The sequence below is a fragment of the Rattus rattus genome, chromosome 6 (genome assembly GCF_011064425.1).
Source record: "Rattus rattus isolate New Zealand chromosome 6, Rrattus_CSIRO_v1, whole genome shotgun sequence".
NCBI classification, from domain to species: Eukaryota; Metazoa; Chordata; class Mammalia; order Rodentia; family Muridae; genus Rattus; species Rattus rattus.
Window position 1 is genome coordinate 105,361,340 of NC_046159.1, and position 14,540 is coordinate 105,375,879.

General features: G+C 50.4%; 1 protein-coding gene across 1 annotated transcript; it reads left to right on the forward strand.

Annotated features, from left to right (window-relative positions):
• Positions 1-400: 400 nt before the first annotated feature.
• Positions 401-14,279, forward strand: Akr1b1 (aldo-keto reductase family 1 member B). The gene is made up of 10 exons (XM_032906788.1): positions 401-643; positions 5,320-5,487; positions 6,086-6,202; positions 7,142-7,219; positions 7,513-7,635; positions 8,033-8,139; positions 8,452-8,533; positions 9,034-9,117; positions 11,518-11,600; positions 13,882-14,279. The coding sequence occupies exons 1-10, from the start codon at positions 578-580 to the stop codon at positions 13,922-13,924; spliced, it is 951 nt and encodes a 316-aa protein (XP_032762679.1). The 5' UTR covers positions 401-577; the 3' UTR covers positions 13,925-14,279.
• The last annotated feature ends 261 nt before the right edge of the window (positions 14,280-14,540 follow it).

Consider the following 14,540-nt stretch of genomic DNA (forward strand, 5'->3'; position numbering starts at 1 on the left):
GAAAGCTACGACAAGCGGGCATTTTGTAGTATTCTGCAAAGCTGGTTACAATCATTTCAATTGAGGGGGCTGGGGGAAGGGGAGGCTTAAATACACCTGAAGCTTAACTTTTAACATAAGGGGGGAAAAAAAAGCTCTTAAGTACACCTGACGCCTATCTGCTCCATCAGCTTCAAAACAAGATGTGCAGGATTCCAGAAGAGTGTTATTCTGAGATTAGGAAAAGACACAAGCGTCTTCTTCTGGCCTCTAAAATGAAACCAAAACCTTATCCCAGTCTCCTTATCTCTAGGGCCGGTTATTTTCAGAGCGTTCAGTCTGGTGCTTCAACAGCAGGCAAACACTCTGCCACGTGGGGCGCAAAGCAGCTGGAGAATTCCGTGCCTTTAGGACCTAGGGAAAGAAGCATCCTCGCTGACCCTTTAAGGACCACGGACGAGACCAATCAGAAAGCGCGGTCTCTTAGCCGTGCGCCAATCGCAGGCGTCCTTTCTGCAGGCTGTTGGGGCTATTTAAAGGTGCGCGCCGGAGCCAGCGCTGCACTCTTGCGGGTCGTTGTGTGTAACTTGCAGCAATCATGGCTAGCCATCTGGAACTCAACAACGGCACCAAGATGCCCACCCTGGGCCTGGGCACCTGGAAGGTAGGTGCTCATCAGGGCGTGGCCCGCCACCCGCTGGGCTGGGTGACCCTGAGCGGCCTGCGCGGAGCCGGGCTCCGGTGGTTGGGGCCTGTGGGCGCATCGGGCCGCGGCCCCGCGTGTTGGGCTCCGGGCGAGCATTGCGCGAGTCCGCGTGGGTGCCCCAGGTGGAGACACACCCACGGGGACCGGGGTGAGAGGAACTGAAGCAGGGCTCTAGATTTGTCATCTGGCACCTGTGGCGCCCCAACCTCACGAGTGAATTGACCTCACTTGGCGCAGAAGTTGCCCTCTCGGGAATGAGCCACTTGGGCCGATAGGCCTGAGATAATTAAATTAGGAGGCGAGAGTTTGCCGTGAACCAGCCTGTTTCTCTTTTCCTTAAATCGCTGAGTGCAGCTCTTAACGGGTGCGGAACTCCTCTAGAATTAATCTGGTTTCCGCTTTGCTGGGTGCCACCCTCCCCAAACCCCAACACAACACAGCAGGGTTGAGAAGACGGCCTGATACGTTAGAGTGAAATACAAAAAGAAAGAACCGATAATTAAAAACTAAAAATTATAACTGATTTGATTATTTGGAAAATAAGGAACCAGTTTTGGTGGTATTGCTGAAGCAGAAAAACCCAGCTCTTAAGCTACTGCTGTGACCTGGATCTTTAAGAACCTGGAGTATGGGTGAACCTGGGCTGTATGTAAGCACTTAGACACAGTGAAGGAAAGAGAAAATCATGCAGGGTTGAGTTCAGATGGTTTGAAACTGGACAGTCTGTTTCTACCCAGACTACAGTTAAAGTGGGTAATGTATATGGTGAATAAGAAACAAGTCATAGACTTGTCTTTCTCTGAATGTGTTTCTAAGCCAGTAGATTAGCAAGTGCGGCTTTCGTTTCCTTCCAGAGGGTCCTTGGTGACTGTAAAGATGTGATTGAATGAGAACCATCATACCAGATTAAATTCTGTGCATTGGAATGATAAGAAAGATGGTTTCCCAGCTGTAGTAAACAGCACAGTAAAGGCAGGCACACGTAACTACAGTGGTTTTGTAATACACGACCCTCAATCTGGGTGGGATGCTGATACTTTAATTCTGTCCCATTTCTCTAAAAACCAAGCTCATAACTTTAGAAAAGCATTTTGAGATCAGTTCTCGGGTAAATATGAGTAAACATTCATAAGCCAGTGGCTAGAGCGGATGCAACAGCCCCAGAAAGCCGGGCGTTTGTTTAAAATTACATACATTTTTATGTATAGATCATTCTGCCTTCTTCACAGATATTCCTGTCACTTCCCGCAGCGCCTGGCTTGTAGAATGGATCCAGAATTCATGTTGAGTAAGGGCAGGGTGAAGAAAATGTCTGCCTGTGTCTGGGGGCAGGGGGAGGTTGGTGCAGAGAGCGTGGAGGGCCGAAGCGTGGCAGTGAGAGACAGGAGGACAGCCGAGACTTCCAGATTTCCCTTTTTAAAAAAAGAATATCAACTTAATACTTTCCTTGCACATGTGTGGCGTTCCTTCATAGATGACACAGTATATCATAGTCACTGTGACGGTCACAGAGGGTGTGTGGGTGCGGTCTCTTGTTCTGGAACCTCATCTGTGGCCACCTGGTACCTCACAGACCACAGCGGGACTCTTGACAGGGTATGATCCACTCTTCCCTTGAGGGAATCCGTTTCTCCTGGGAGGTGAGGATTTCAGGCAGTTGGGAGACACTCTTACTTGCATGGACTTTCTTCCTGGCCAACTTGCCTGCCCTCTGGACCCCCCCAAATGCATGCTAAATAATACAATAAGTATTACATTAAAATACTGTTTAAGTATTGTGTGGTCAGGAGGCCTTTAAGGCAGAGCTGAGCTGATACAGACCACCAGGCCCTTTTACAGATAATGTTTTGACCTAGTTAAAAATCTTTGAAGGACACGGCCATTGTCTCTGTCCACACGTAGGCTAGGAATTGCTGCTTAGGAATGTAGGGACAGCTGTGTTCTCAGACTCTTTTTCCAGTTAATGCCCTCTGTGCCTCAAAACCATGAGTCTCTTGAGGTGAACTTTTTTTTTCTTTTTGCCTAATTGTATCCCAATTGGATTTTAGTATCTCAGATAAAACTACTATATATGTGCTCACGCCCTGTATTCCCTTTCACAGGGTCACATGGCATTCTTAAGCTGTGATATATTTTCTTTGCTTGCTTTTTGAGTGTGATTTTCGCCTCTCTGGGATAATAGTACTTGTCCTTAGAAGAAAACTGTGCAAGGGTCCTCCTGCCCTTTCATGAGTTAAAGCAAGTGTCCACTGACAGTCCTAGAGCCTGTGGTCAGGGAGAAATGCTGTGCTCATTGAAGTAGGAGTTTGGTTTTCCCTGCCTGCCAGTGACCAGGCTACACTCCTCAACCTTTCCATATTTAAGATAAAAAAAAAATAATCAAATTTATCTTGTCTATGCAGGGCCGGTCCTGGATCTACATCTCTGTGGAGTGGAGATGTGTCTTAAAATCCGGACAGCTTTATTGACTGATAACAGTAGAACACGTTTTATTAGTGTTGTTGCTGAACTAGGCTGTGGGCTTTCAGTGTTCTAAGGCTGGGGAAAAGGCCATTCCTGAGGGTTCAGTCTTCATCTCTTGGAGTCACCGTTGAAGTTCTTGAACTGTGAGACGAGGTTATACCATCAAAACAAACAAGTGAGGCTGGTTTCTCTGAATCCAGCAGTGGGAAGTGCTCTTTGTGGCGACTGGGTAGGGCATGAAAGGTGGCACATTGTGATCATTCTGTGGGTTTTCTGTCAGACTTGGGGAGGTGGTACATTTAAGCCTGTTTACTAAGCCACCAGGGTTCTGGCCTGTGTGGGAAGGAAGCCCCTGGAAGCAGTGTTCTTTCTCCTGACCTCCTGCGCTTTGAGCCTTTATCTGTCTTTGTCTTCCCGTGAGAACATCACACAGAATTTTTTCCTGTGGGTTTTGGTTTGGCGTCAGATGCTCCGAGACAGTGTAGTCTCAGTGCACGCTGCACTCTAGCTTGGAGGAACAGAAAAGCCAGGTTAAAAGTTGTGGTAGGGGTGGGGCCTCATTGCAGTAGCCATGACAGTCACTAGCTTCACGGTTTGGATTCCATTCTGGGTTATAAATTAGGTTACCAGAATTGAGACATTTGAGACCCTATTCTCTCAAGGAGTTGCAAACCCTCATTCTCCCAGCAAAGGACTCCAGGACGATTCCTCAGCGGGTGGGCGCAGGTCCTGAAATGGAGTACCATAGCCCCGCTCGGCTCACGTCATGTTCCTGCTTCTGTGTGAGTGGCTGTGGCAAATGTCGGGTGGCTTTGCCCAGCCTGGACCTTGTGCCCAGCTCTCTATCCAAAGCCAAGCTCTGCCAGGCTCTAAGTAGGCTTCCTACAAGGCAAGCATGAGAGTCAGCACAAGGGCCCTGGATCCTGCTATAAATTCATCGTATGTCCGAGGCAGGAGAAACACACACACACTCTCCAGGCCCCTCTTGTGTGGTCTTTCTCAAGCAGGGATTTTCCTTTTCCCTCACAGCTAGTACCAGCCATGGCTGTGTCTGGCTGCCCCAGAGGGCCCTGCCGGGGAGAGCCTTTCCCTGCATAGGCCGAGATAGTTCCTTTAACCACAGGAGGAACCTGTGGAGAAGCTAAGCTACAGGTGCACTCTTGGGTCCTCCAGGGAAATGAGAGGGGGCCAAGCAGTCTAAAGGCACATAGTGAAGGTAACTCGGTCCTAAGAACGCTGTGGCCCTTCCACCCCGGGCAGGTCCTTCCCCACTGGGTGAGGAGCAAAGACCACTGCCCACAGGTGCCAGGGATGGGCTTCTTCTGCTGTTTGCTGTTTTATCCCCTGACTGTTTTGTTCACAAGGCTCCAGACAAAACAGACGTTGGCGGCTGCTGATGGCCTTGGGGAGTTTTCTTTTTCATCCGATTCTGCCCCAGCTCGCCAGAGGAATGTGCTGCGTTCGTTCAGCGGCGCCCAGCGCAGGGTCTTGTTTGGCTCTCTAGTCTTGGCAAGAGCAGCTCGGGGATGGGCAACAGTGCTGTGCAGTCCAGGGACTGGTGAAGCTCAGGGCCATGCAGGCCCTTCCTCCTCTTCCTCCTCCTCAGTGGTCAGGCTTCTCACGTTCCTTACCGAGCTCAGGTGATAATCTTGCAAGGAGCCATCTTCCCTTTCCACTCACTTCTGTCTGCTGTTACCTCTGAGAGACCACGTGTCTGTGTCCGTGTCCACCTCCTGGGTCAGCAGCAGTTGAGCTCTTGTTCTGTGATAAATGCCGTGAACTATTTGAATGAAATGGTGCCCTTTGTTACATAGATCTCGGCTAGTACTTTTTTTTTTCTTTCTTTCTTCTGCCCAGGCCTCATTGTATAGCCCAGGCTACCCCAAACCTCACAGCGTTCATGCCTCTGCCTTCAGAGGATCATACCTAGGCTGCTGGCCCATGGCTGTCAGGCTCTGCTGAGGTGAAATTGAGCACCGTTCACCTTGACACCCCTGTCGGGGGCTGACTGGAATGCTGTAGCATAAATGCGTGTTGGCCTGACATGGCCTAACCTCAGAACGGGAGCCTGATCCAGGATTACTAACCCCACTGTCCTTTCTCGGCTCTGGGCAGGCGCTGCTCTGTTTGGTTTGGGTTTTAATCGATGACTGACATTCCTCCCTTTTCAGTCTCCTCCTGGCCAGGTGACCGAGGCTGTGAAGGTTGCTATCGACATGGGGTATCGCCACATTGACTGCGCCCAGGTGTACCAGAATGAGAAGGAGGTGGGGGTGGCCCTCCAGGAGAAGCTCAAGGAGCAGGTGGTGAAGCGCCAGGATCTCTTCATTGTCAGCAAGGTACCACCAGTCTGTGAGGATGCTGGGGTCGAGTTCACTCCCAGCCAGGGGGACCCAGCTGCCAGTCAGATCCACCCTTAACATGATGGCGGTTAGCGCTGGGCAGGTGGTGGACCTGTTGCTTGTCCACCTGTGTATCTCTTTGCTGGACCTGCAGATGAGAGCCTGGTTGGGGGTTGACTTGCCCTTGTAAGGAGTGACTTCAGGGACAGAGTTAAGTTAGTTTACAAACTGGGCTTCACTGCTGGCCTTTAGTTTTAGCTAGAGGCTGTGGATGTACAAAGGAGCCCAGATTGGAGGGCGATGCTGGCTCCACGTGGACCAGCTTGGCTGGGAAGTAGACCTAGAGCGTGTGTTTAGCACCTCCTGATCTACAGCCGTGCCTTGTTTAGTCTCTGTGAGGTGCTCTTGCCCTGACCACCCCACTTGCCTTTGGGAAGTTGGGATCCGCAGTATGAACTGGAAACTCCAGCTACTCCTAGCGTCATGGTTATGGGGAGAGGAGAGCGTGTGTGTCCTCAGCCTTGGGACTGTGTGGCTCCCAGCCGGGAAGAGGCATTGGCATGGTAGGGTAACCTGTGCCGTTTGCTGGCTCCAGCTGTGGTGCACGTTCCACGACCAGAGCATGGTGAAAGGGGCCTGCCAGAAGACGCTGAGCGACCTGCAGCTGGACTACCTGGACCTCTACCTTATTCACTGGCCAACTGGCTTCAAGGTGAGAGGCACACGGGGGTGGATCCGAGCGGTTCAGGTGCGGTCTTCTCTTTCTTCTCAGCACCTTATAGGTGCTTGACTCATCTTGTCTCTGCTGCTTGGGGTGTGCGTCTGGGCCAGCATCAGCGTCATCACCTAAAACGTATTAGAAATCAACTTCAGGCCTCTCTGCACTGTCTGAGGCGCTGGTGGCTCAGATGCAGCCTTTGGAGTCTGGGGTACACCACTCTTTTCACTCAGTGCCTCCAGAACTTAAAACTGACAGTAAATATGGCCAACACGACTGCTGTTGTCCCTGTTGTGCACGGCTGTAGGTGAAGCCTGCCCCGCTGAGTTTCCTCTAGGGCTTGCATGCGATGCACGCCTTCGCACGTGTGTGCGCGCGCACACACACACACACACACACACACACACACACACGAGTCTGCACCTCCGTTGCATGCCAGTCTCATTTGTGTGGTGACCTGCAGATCTCAGAGTCACTTCTTGTATTTCTGTGTGGTGACCCAGATGGAAAGGTCACTGGTTTTATCCTCCACTCTGTTTTAGCTTACCGTGGTCTCTTGGGGCCCGAGGGACTAGATTTTCACCCTGTGTTTTTTATGACAAGCCAGCAAGAGAGAAGCAGAGTGATAGCTTTCTAGGCCTGAGAGCCACTGAGACTCACAGTGCCTGAGATTCCCTGGCCTGCCCACACGCCCTTCTCCATGTTATTAGGCTTGGGCTCAGAGACTTGGATATGTCTGAATCTCCATTTGACACCCTCACAGCTCCAGTCATGACAGGGATTCCCATCGGGGTCACTTTCTGGTTCCTTTTCATCTTGGCTACCAGATATACCACTTACCATCTTCCACAGTTTGCAGTGCTGTGAGATTAATAAGTCTGTGAAGAAGTGTCACTGATGATTTTGTGTGTGTGTGCTTGTTGTTACTGACAGCCTGGGCCTGACTATTTCCCCCTGGATGCATCAGGAAACGTGATTCCTAGTGACACCGATTTTGTGGACACTTGGACGGTAAGATGACCCTGGCTGAGACCCGTGTTTATTGCTGGTACCCTGCTATTGTGTGTAAGCCAGGCGTGAGTGATCTGCTCTGCCATATCTTCCTGTGCTTAGATCATTCCGTCTCTGTGTCTGTCTGTTAAGTCTCATGAAAGCCAGTCCAGTTTTCCTCTTGGCTTCTGAGAGATAGAAGGGTCTAGCCGCAGATGGGAGGGCTCACCTGTAAAGTGCTGGACACAAACATGCTTCTGGTTCTTGTTCTCTTGGAGTTCATTTTAGAACCCAGATCTCTCTTTTCTTTTTAGGCTATGGAGCAGCTGGTGGATGAAGGTTTGGTGAAAGCAATCGGAGTCTCCAACTTCAACCCTCTTCAGATTGAGAGGATCTTGAACAAACCTGGCTTAAAGTATAAGCCTGCTGTTAACCAGGTAAGCGTCCCCAAGGGAGGATGCTGGCATGATGTTTTACCAGTCCTGGCTCTAGCCTGTGGACCACAGAGAGTAGAAGCTCTGCAGGGATAGGATTTGAGGCCAGTCAGCAAAGACACGGCTTCTAACATGAGCCGTGGGTAGCTGGTGAGAGCTGCAGGCTTTTATCTATTGATAATGGCCAAGGCCAGGGAAGGCCTTACAGTCTTATGGCCATAGAGCATTGGCAACAACATTATTCTTGCTTTTAATGTGAAGGCCATCATCTGGGAAATGTGGAGAGTTGTTCCAGCTTATCTGGGAGGCAGACATTTCTGTGTGGGGAGAAAAGGGACATTGACCACGTCACATGAATTTGTGTCCACTGCCATAGTCACCCCTCCTGCTTGTGTTGCAGATCGAGTGCCACCCATACCTAACTCAGGAGAAGCTGATTGAGTACTGCCATCGCAAAGGAATCGTGGTGACTGCATACAGTCCCCTTGGTTCTCCTGACAGGCCCTGGTGAGCTTCTGTGGGAGCACTGTTGGAGATAAGAAATAACCAAAGGGAATGATTGGTTGTCAGAGAGAATGCTTCTGTGCTGGCTGCAGGCCTTCCCTGGGGCCTCTGGGCTTCCTGGGAGGTTGATGTTTCTAGGAGCAAGAGATAGATGTATATTCTTCTGCAAAGGGTCAGCAGGTAGATCATGACCCAGCTTCGGTCAAGGAGCCTGACCAACCACCCAGGAGTCAGTGGGAGGATCAGGGCTAGGGTGGCCGGCTGTCTTGAGTGGCAGTGGTGAAGAGTGTTGATTTCCCCATCTCTCTGCTCCAGGGCCAAGCCTGAGGACCCCTCTCTCCTGGAGGATCCCAGGATCAAGGAAATTGCAACCAAGTACAATAAAACTACAGCCCAGGTATGGATGCTTCTTGGTACTTTTGACTGAACTCTACACTCACAGTGGTCCCCGTCAGTCAGGAGTGGAGGGGCTGAGCCTCTGTGGAAGTGTGGTTTGGAGTCCTAGAATGCAGTTCAGGGGCACAGATCTAGAAATTTAGAGAATTAAGTGACACGTGGCCCTGGCACAATAGTGCCTGTCCCCACCATCTCTATGAGCGGCACAGGCATCGGCCCAGCATTTAGTGCTGTTCTTAGAAGCTCTTCCCGGTACTAATAGAAGAGCTCTTACTGCCTGCGGTGTGGGAGGTGTTCTCTTTCTTCCAGGGGTAGTGTGACCAGGCAGTGACTTCCTGTGGCCTTGTGACATGCCTGGAGCCACCGATGGAGCAGGACTGTAGAGTCAGATTTGCACCAACTCGTGGCTGTCACTCGGCGTCTCACAACCTCTTTGCCTGTGCACTTATCGACTGAGATGGTAACACGTGTGTTACACACTCCACACCTCTGCGTCCACAGGTGCTGATCCGGTTCCCCATCCAAAGGAACCTGGTCGTGATCCCCAAGTCTGTGACACCAGCACGCATCGCTGAGAACTTTAAGGTAAGATCCCAGCTCCAGGCCTGGCTTTCCTCCATGGCAGGTGGGTCCTGGGGGTTCTCGTCCTCCCCTTCCTTTCCCAGCTGTGTGATTCCGAGCAAAGTCACTTGACTACACTCAAAACAGTGCCTATGGTGAGGGCTGAGGTGAGACTAAAGTTCATGGTGCACACGCGGCAGCACTTGATAGCCCTGGTTCCACTAAGTGCTCAGGAAACATTGCTGTGCTGGTGCTGGGTCCATGGACGCCCAGGACATACACCGATCCACTGGCTCTGTTAAGACCTAAGCAGTCATGAGCAGGGGTGGGAATGCTTGGGCACCAGGAGTGTAGGCATGGAGAATACCCTACCCCCACCACCGCAGCAGCTCAGGCTACCTGATGAGAGGATAGCTGGGAGAAGAGCTGCTCCAGACGGTCCTGGGACCACATCACAGGAGCCTCTGGCCCGTCAAAGCAAAGGGATGCTCTGCCGAAGTCTGGTTCAAAGTCAGCCCCACAGAGTCCACAATGGGCACTAGAATGGTTCTGATGACATAGTAAGCTACTCCTCGTGACCATGACCATACATACCACTTACATGTAAAGATGTGGGACGAGAGACCTGTCCTGCTAGAAATGGGTTAATACCTCACCCCATAATTCATTTCTAAAGTATTAGGGAAGAAAACGCAGCCGGGCAGTGGTGGCGCACACCTTTAATGCCAGTACTTGGGAATCAGAGGCAGATGGATCTGTGAGTTTGAGGCCAGCCTGGTCTGCAGAGCAAGTTCCAGGACAGCTAGGGCTACACAGAGAAACTGTCTTGAAAAAGAAGAAAGAATGTCGGTGACCAATCTTAACCCGCTGACCTAGTGTTTTGTTTTTGTTTCTGTTTTTCGTCTTACTGTGCACTTTGCTTGTTTCTCCATGGCTGCAATCACAAGAGAATGTAGCAGAGTCTAGTCCTGCACATTCCGCCATCAGAATGTGCCAAGTGGAGTGGGTTGTCAGGGTGCAGCTCCATTTCCAAGTCCTGGTGCTGCCGAAGGCCGTCTGGTCTAGTTGTCCACCCTGTACCCTAACTTCTTTTCTGTATTCTGTTGTGGGGTATCCACCGGAGAAGACTAAGCAGACATGAGTTTAAACAAGTAGAAAGTCTTTATTAGCCAGCCTGTGACTACACTGGGTGTTTGGGATCCCAAGCCTTTCTCAGGGTTTAAGCACACAGTCACATCTTGGGTGTGATACACCTCAGTTAACAAGAACAATTAGCCAGAGGTAGAACTGCAGAAGCCAGAAGGCGAGGCTAGCACATGTAGAGACTTTTCCAGAACTATGGACTTTGATGTGAATTAAAAATAAAAACAAACAAACAAAAAAATTAGAAAGGAAAGGACATGACTGCTCCTGAACGGGGGGGAGTGGGGGGGGTTGGGGTGAGGGGGACCAAGTACAACAGCCAGGAAGCCAAAGGTATAAAAGGAGCGAAGTGGGTAGTAAGGGAACCGTCGGGCTGCACAGGGGAGGGGCAGCAGAGCTCCTGGGCTGGAGAGCTGAGGGTAGAAGGTGGGTTGTGCCCACCACACCCTGTAATTGGTAGGGACTGAAGGGTATTGAACCTGGAGGCCAGGTCTGCTTTGCTACCTTAAATAGGCACCTTAGACGCTTGCCCTGGGATGGAAATTTAACAGCAGGGTAGCCCCAGGTCTGGCACAAAACACCCCATGACTCTAATGCATCCTTCAGCTTCACCTTCGCTGGGTGTTTTGCTTGGTCGTTGATTTGGCTGACGGTGTTGTGTACCTGCTGAGTTTTATGACTTGAATGGTACTCTCTTCCATCATGGAGTCAGTGTGCTAGGGTCTGTTACATATTCCTGTATTCATTCTTTTGTCTTCGTGGAAGCGATGCTGTTACCCCAATTTGCCTTTCTTGCTCTGTATGTCAAAACCTGACATATTTTCTTAGGCCTTGTCACACATGGATCCGCCAGGCATTGTCCTTCGGTCCCCAGCTGGAGTGCCTTGCTGGGGACAGCCCAGAGCCTTTCTTTCATCACAGCGCAGAACCCGGATTAATGGGTGTTCCAGCTATTGAGGCGTCTCCTCTTCCACTTCCTGGTGAATGGAGCAGTCAGGACACTCAGTAACATTTCCCCTGGCACTTATCACAGTAGGGCGGCTCAGGAGCCTGACAGGAATGACTGAACAGTGCCCTCTGCTTGGAAATCCTGGAAGGGAGAGGCCATTTCAGATAGGGCCACAAGCCTGCACCTTCTGGAGCATAATTACCAGTCTTCTTGAAGTCCCATGTCCTCTCCTGTCCTCTGCACTCCAGGCAGTGAGGGCCATCTGGAACTTCCTGCTTTGTTTTATTGTGAGCTTATTGGCTTTGTTTCTTTCCTCCATGTTTGTATGTAAGGTCTTTGACTTTGAGCTGAGCAGCGAGGACATGGCCACTCTACTCAGCTACAACAGGAACTGGAGGGTGTGCGCCTTGATGAGGTGAGTTCCAGTGTGGTGCCTGTTCTACCTATTCATGTCACCAGATGTTTAGACTAACAGGCATCGCTCAGGCCCCAGAGGCAGGGGCCTTCCCCTGCAGCCCGCCCTGCTCTCACACTTAATGACGCTAACGAGGAGTTTGGTAGGAAGACCCTGGTGCTGGGCTCAGGGTAGCCCCAGCTCTGGCACAAAACACCCTGTGACTGTAATGCCACTCAGATGACTATAATGCCACTCGGGCACCCAGGGCCCTTCAGCTTCACCTCTGCTGGTTTTTTGCTTCCCTCTGAAATGGGGTTTGGACTCAGAATCCCTTGGGATGAGTCTGCTTTAAGAAGCAGCCTGTGTCCCCAATGCCTGCTTTGTCTTCCTGTCTTGATTCTCACTCACACTCTCTTGCTTTCACTCGCCATCTGCCTAACTCAGTGTTTGCCTGATGGTGGCCGCAACCTCTACGGTCTCTATAGGCAGTAAGGTTTGTGATTCGGGCTTTTTACATGTTGCTATCACAGGGTCCTCAGGTTCTAAGTAAGCTGTAAACAGAGCTAGCCCAGGACTCTGAAACAGGACCCTTTCTGATATTACACTAAGGACGTTTAACCTTTTAATGTGAAAACCACCTTTTACTTTGGATCTAACGGACAGGAGAGAAGCGAATCACCTGCCTGTAGCATCCATCCGGTTCCTAGAGCCTGTAGTAGTCACGCAGCCCTGCAAGTTCCCTGGTACTGCTGATGCTCCATCAAAGCTTGTGGAGAGCAAACCCTTTGTGTCTGCTCACCTCCTTGCACCTCCCATGACTATTCTAGAAGCAGCTGTGCTTGGACAGTACTGAGTTGGCATGGGTTGCAGTTGGGGTTGGGGCAGGGGCTGGCTCTAGTGCTCCCAGCAAACCTTTCCTAACATGCCAGCCCTCCTGTGGACACACACGGCTACACTGAGCTCTTGCTGCTGGTGTCTGATTCCAGGATGCGAAGAAGGGCAGTTGCGGGGGAGCTTGAGTGATCTGAGTGTTCAGTGAGAGCTGCATACCCGGGGCCTGGCTCACCCTCATCCTCTGGGGTGTGGAAAGAAACGAGCAGTGCACTTTTGCTTAGATTCTAGAAGAGAAAGACAGCCTCAGACGAAAACATACTCATCTTCTGAGGAGTAATGCAACCTTTCTTAGTTTGATTTGATTAAGAAAGAAATGACCTTTCTTATATTTGATTTACCTTCCTGCTCTTCTCCAAAGAGCAGGGACTTCATGGTATTGTCTCTGATTTTTTATTGCAGAATTTACTGGATTTTTTTTTTAATGTGTGTGTGTGTGACACAAGTTGTCCTTTGACCCCAACACACACACACACACACACACACACACACACACACACACACACACACACACGCGCACACGTGTTCAGGCTTTGACACTGTGCCTGCCTAGTTTCTCTTGTGTTCTTGCCATTTTGTTCCCATTATAAGCCATTGGCCCTACCAAATAGACCGTGAACCTTGGCTCCATGCCAGCCCTTGCCCTGTTCCTGCAGTACATCCCCAGCTGCTGTTAGGTGCTCATTTCACTCCAGATGTCACACAGGGGCCTCTCCTCTCCTGTGAGTGGCTGGCTGTTTGACTTGCCCTTCAGGATTCAGTGAGGTACAGCTCGTAAACCCTTCTACTGCTTTGTTATCTCTGTTCTTTTGGTCCTGTGATCAGGAGCTGATAAAATGGACTGGGTGTGGTGCCACACGCCTGTAATCCCAGCACTTGGGAGTTGGAGTCAGAAAGACCTGAACTTCAAGGTCATCCTCAGCTAAGCAATGTGTTTGAGGCCAGCCCCGCCTCACCAGACCCTGTCTTAAAAGACAGCAGAAAGTTGACATGAGGCTGTATGATCCTGCCAGCTCCTCACGCAGGACTTGCTACCCAGTGTGCTCCAGGCTAGGGTTTAGTGCAGCCTGTCACATGATGCAGTTCATGACATCACAAGACAAGAGGAGCCCAGAGCCTGAGTAGCTGTCTCGCTGTACCTATGATCAGAAGGCTCTAAGACTGGCTCAGTCCACAATGAGACATCCGTTTCTGTGTGTTGGTGACTCGTTACAGACAAAATCTTTTTCCTTGATAGCTGGCAAGGTGGTTCAGAGTGTTCAGACATTTGGATCAATCCTGAAGATAAACAGAGTTTATCCAGGACCCGCATGATAGGAGAGAAGCAACTCACACTAAATAAATAAGTGAACCCAATTAATTTTAGGAAGTCTTTAACTTGTAAATCGCATGTATTCTTTTCTGACAGCTGTGCCAAACACAAGGATTACCCCTTCCACGCAGAAGTCTGAAGCTATGGTGGACGAATCCCTGCTCCTCCCCAATCGACTTAACACATGTTCTTTCTGCCTCATCTGCCCTTGCAAGTGTCCCTCTGCACTGGGTGGCACCTTGCAGACCAGATGGTGAGAGTTTGTTAGTTTGACGTAGAATGTGGAGGGCAGTACCAGTAGCTGAGGAGTTTCTTCGGCCTTTCTTGGTCTTTCTTCTTCCCACCTGGAGGACTTTAACACGAGTACCTTTTCCAACCAAAGAGAAGCAAGATTTATAGCCCAAGTCATGCCACTAACACTTAAATTTGAGTGCTTAGAACTCCAATCCTATGGGGTCAGACTTTTTGCCTCAAATAAAAACTGCTTTTGTGAATTTGGTGGTCGTCTGTTTTGTTTTTGTGCTGTAATACAGTGCACCCCTTCTGCCCCACACCCAGCCTGCCCTCCCTGAGTGCCAAGCACAGGCCAGAGCTGTGAACAAACTGAGAACTCGTATCCTAGCATGTCACTGCAGAGTGTCAGGGTGGTGAGTAGCATCCTGGTGACATGGTGAGCTCAAACTGTGTGTCTGGGCCTGTGTCTGGAAACTGAGCAATCTTGGTTGGGTTATACCCAAGGACTTTAAGGGTCTACG

Coding starts and splice junctions, on each gene's coding strand:
- Akr1b1 (XM_032906788.1), top strand. CDS start 578: ATGGCTAGCCATCTGGAACTCAACAACGGCACCAAGATGCCCACCCTG. Junction 9,118..11,517: donor GCATCGCTGAGAACTTTAAG/GTAAGATCCCAG, acceptor TTTGTATGTAAG/GTCTTTGACTTTGAGCTGAG. Junction 11,601..13,881: donor AGGGTGTGCGCCTTGATGAG/GTGAGTTCCAGT, acceptor CTTTTCTGACAG/CTGTGCCAAACACAAGGATT.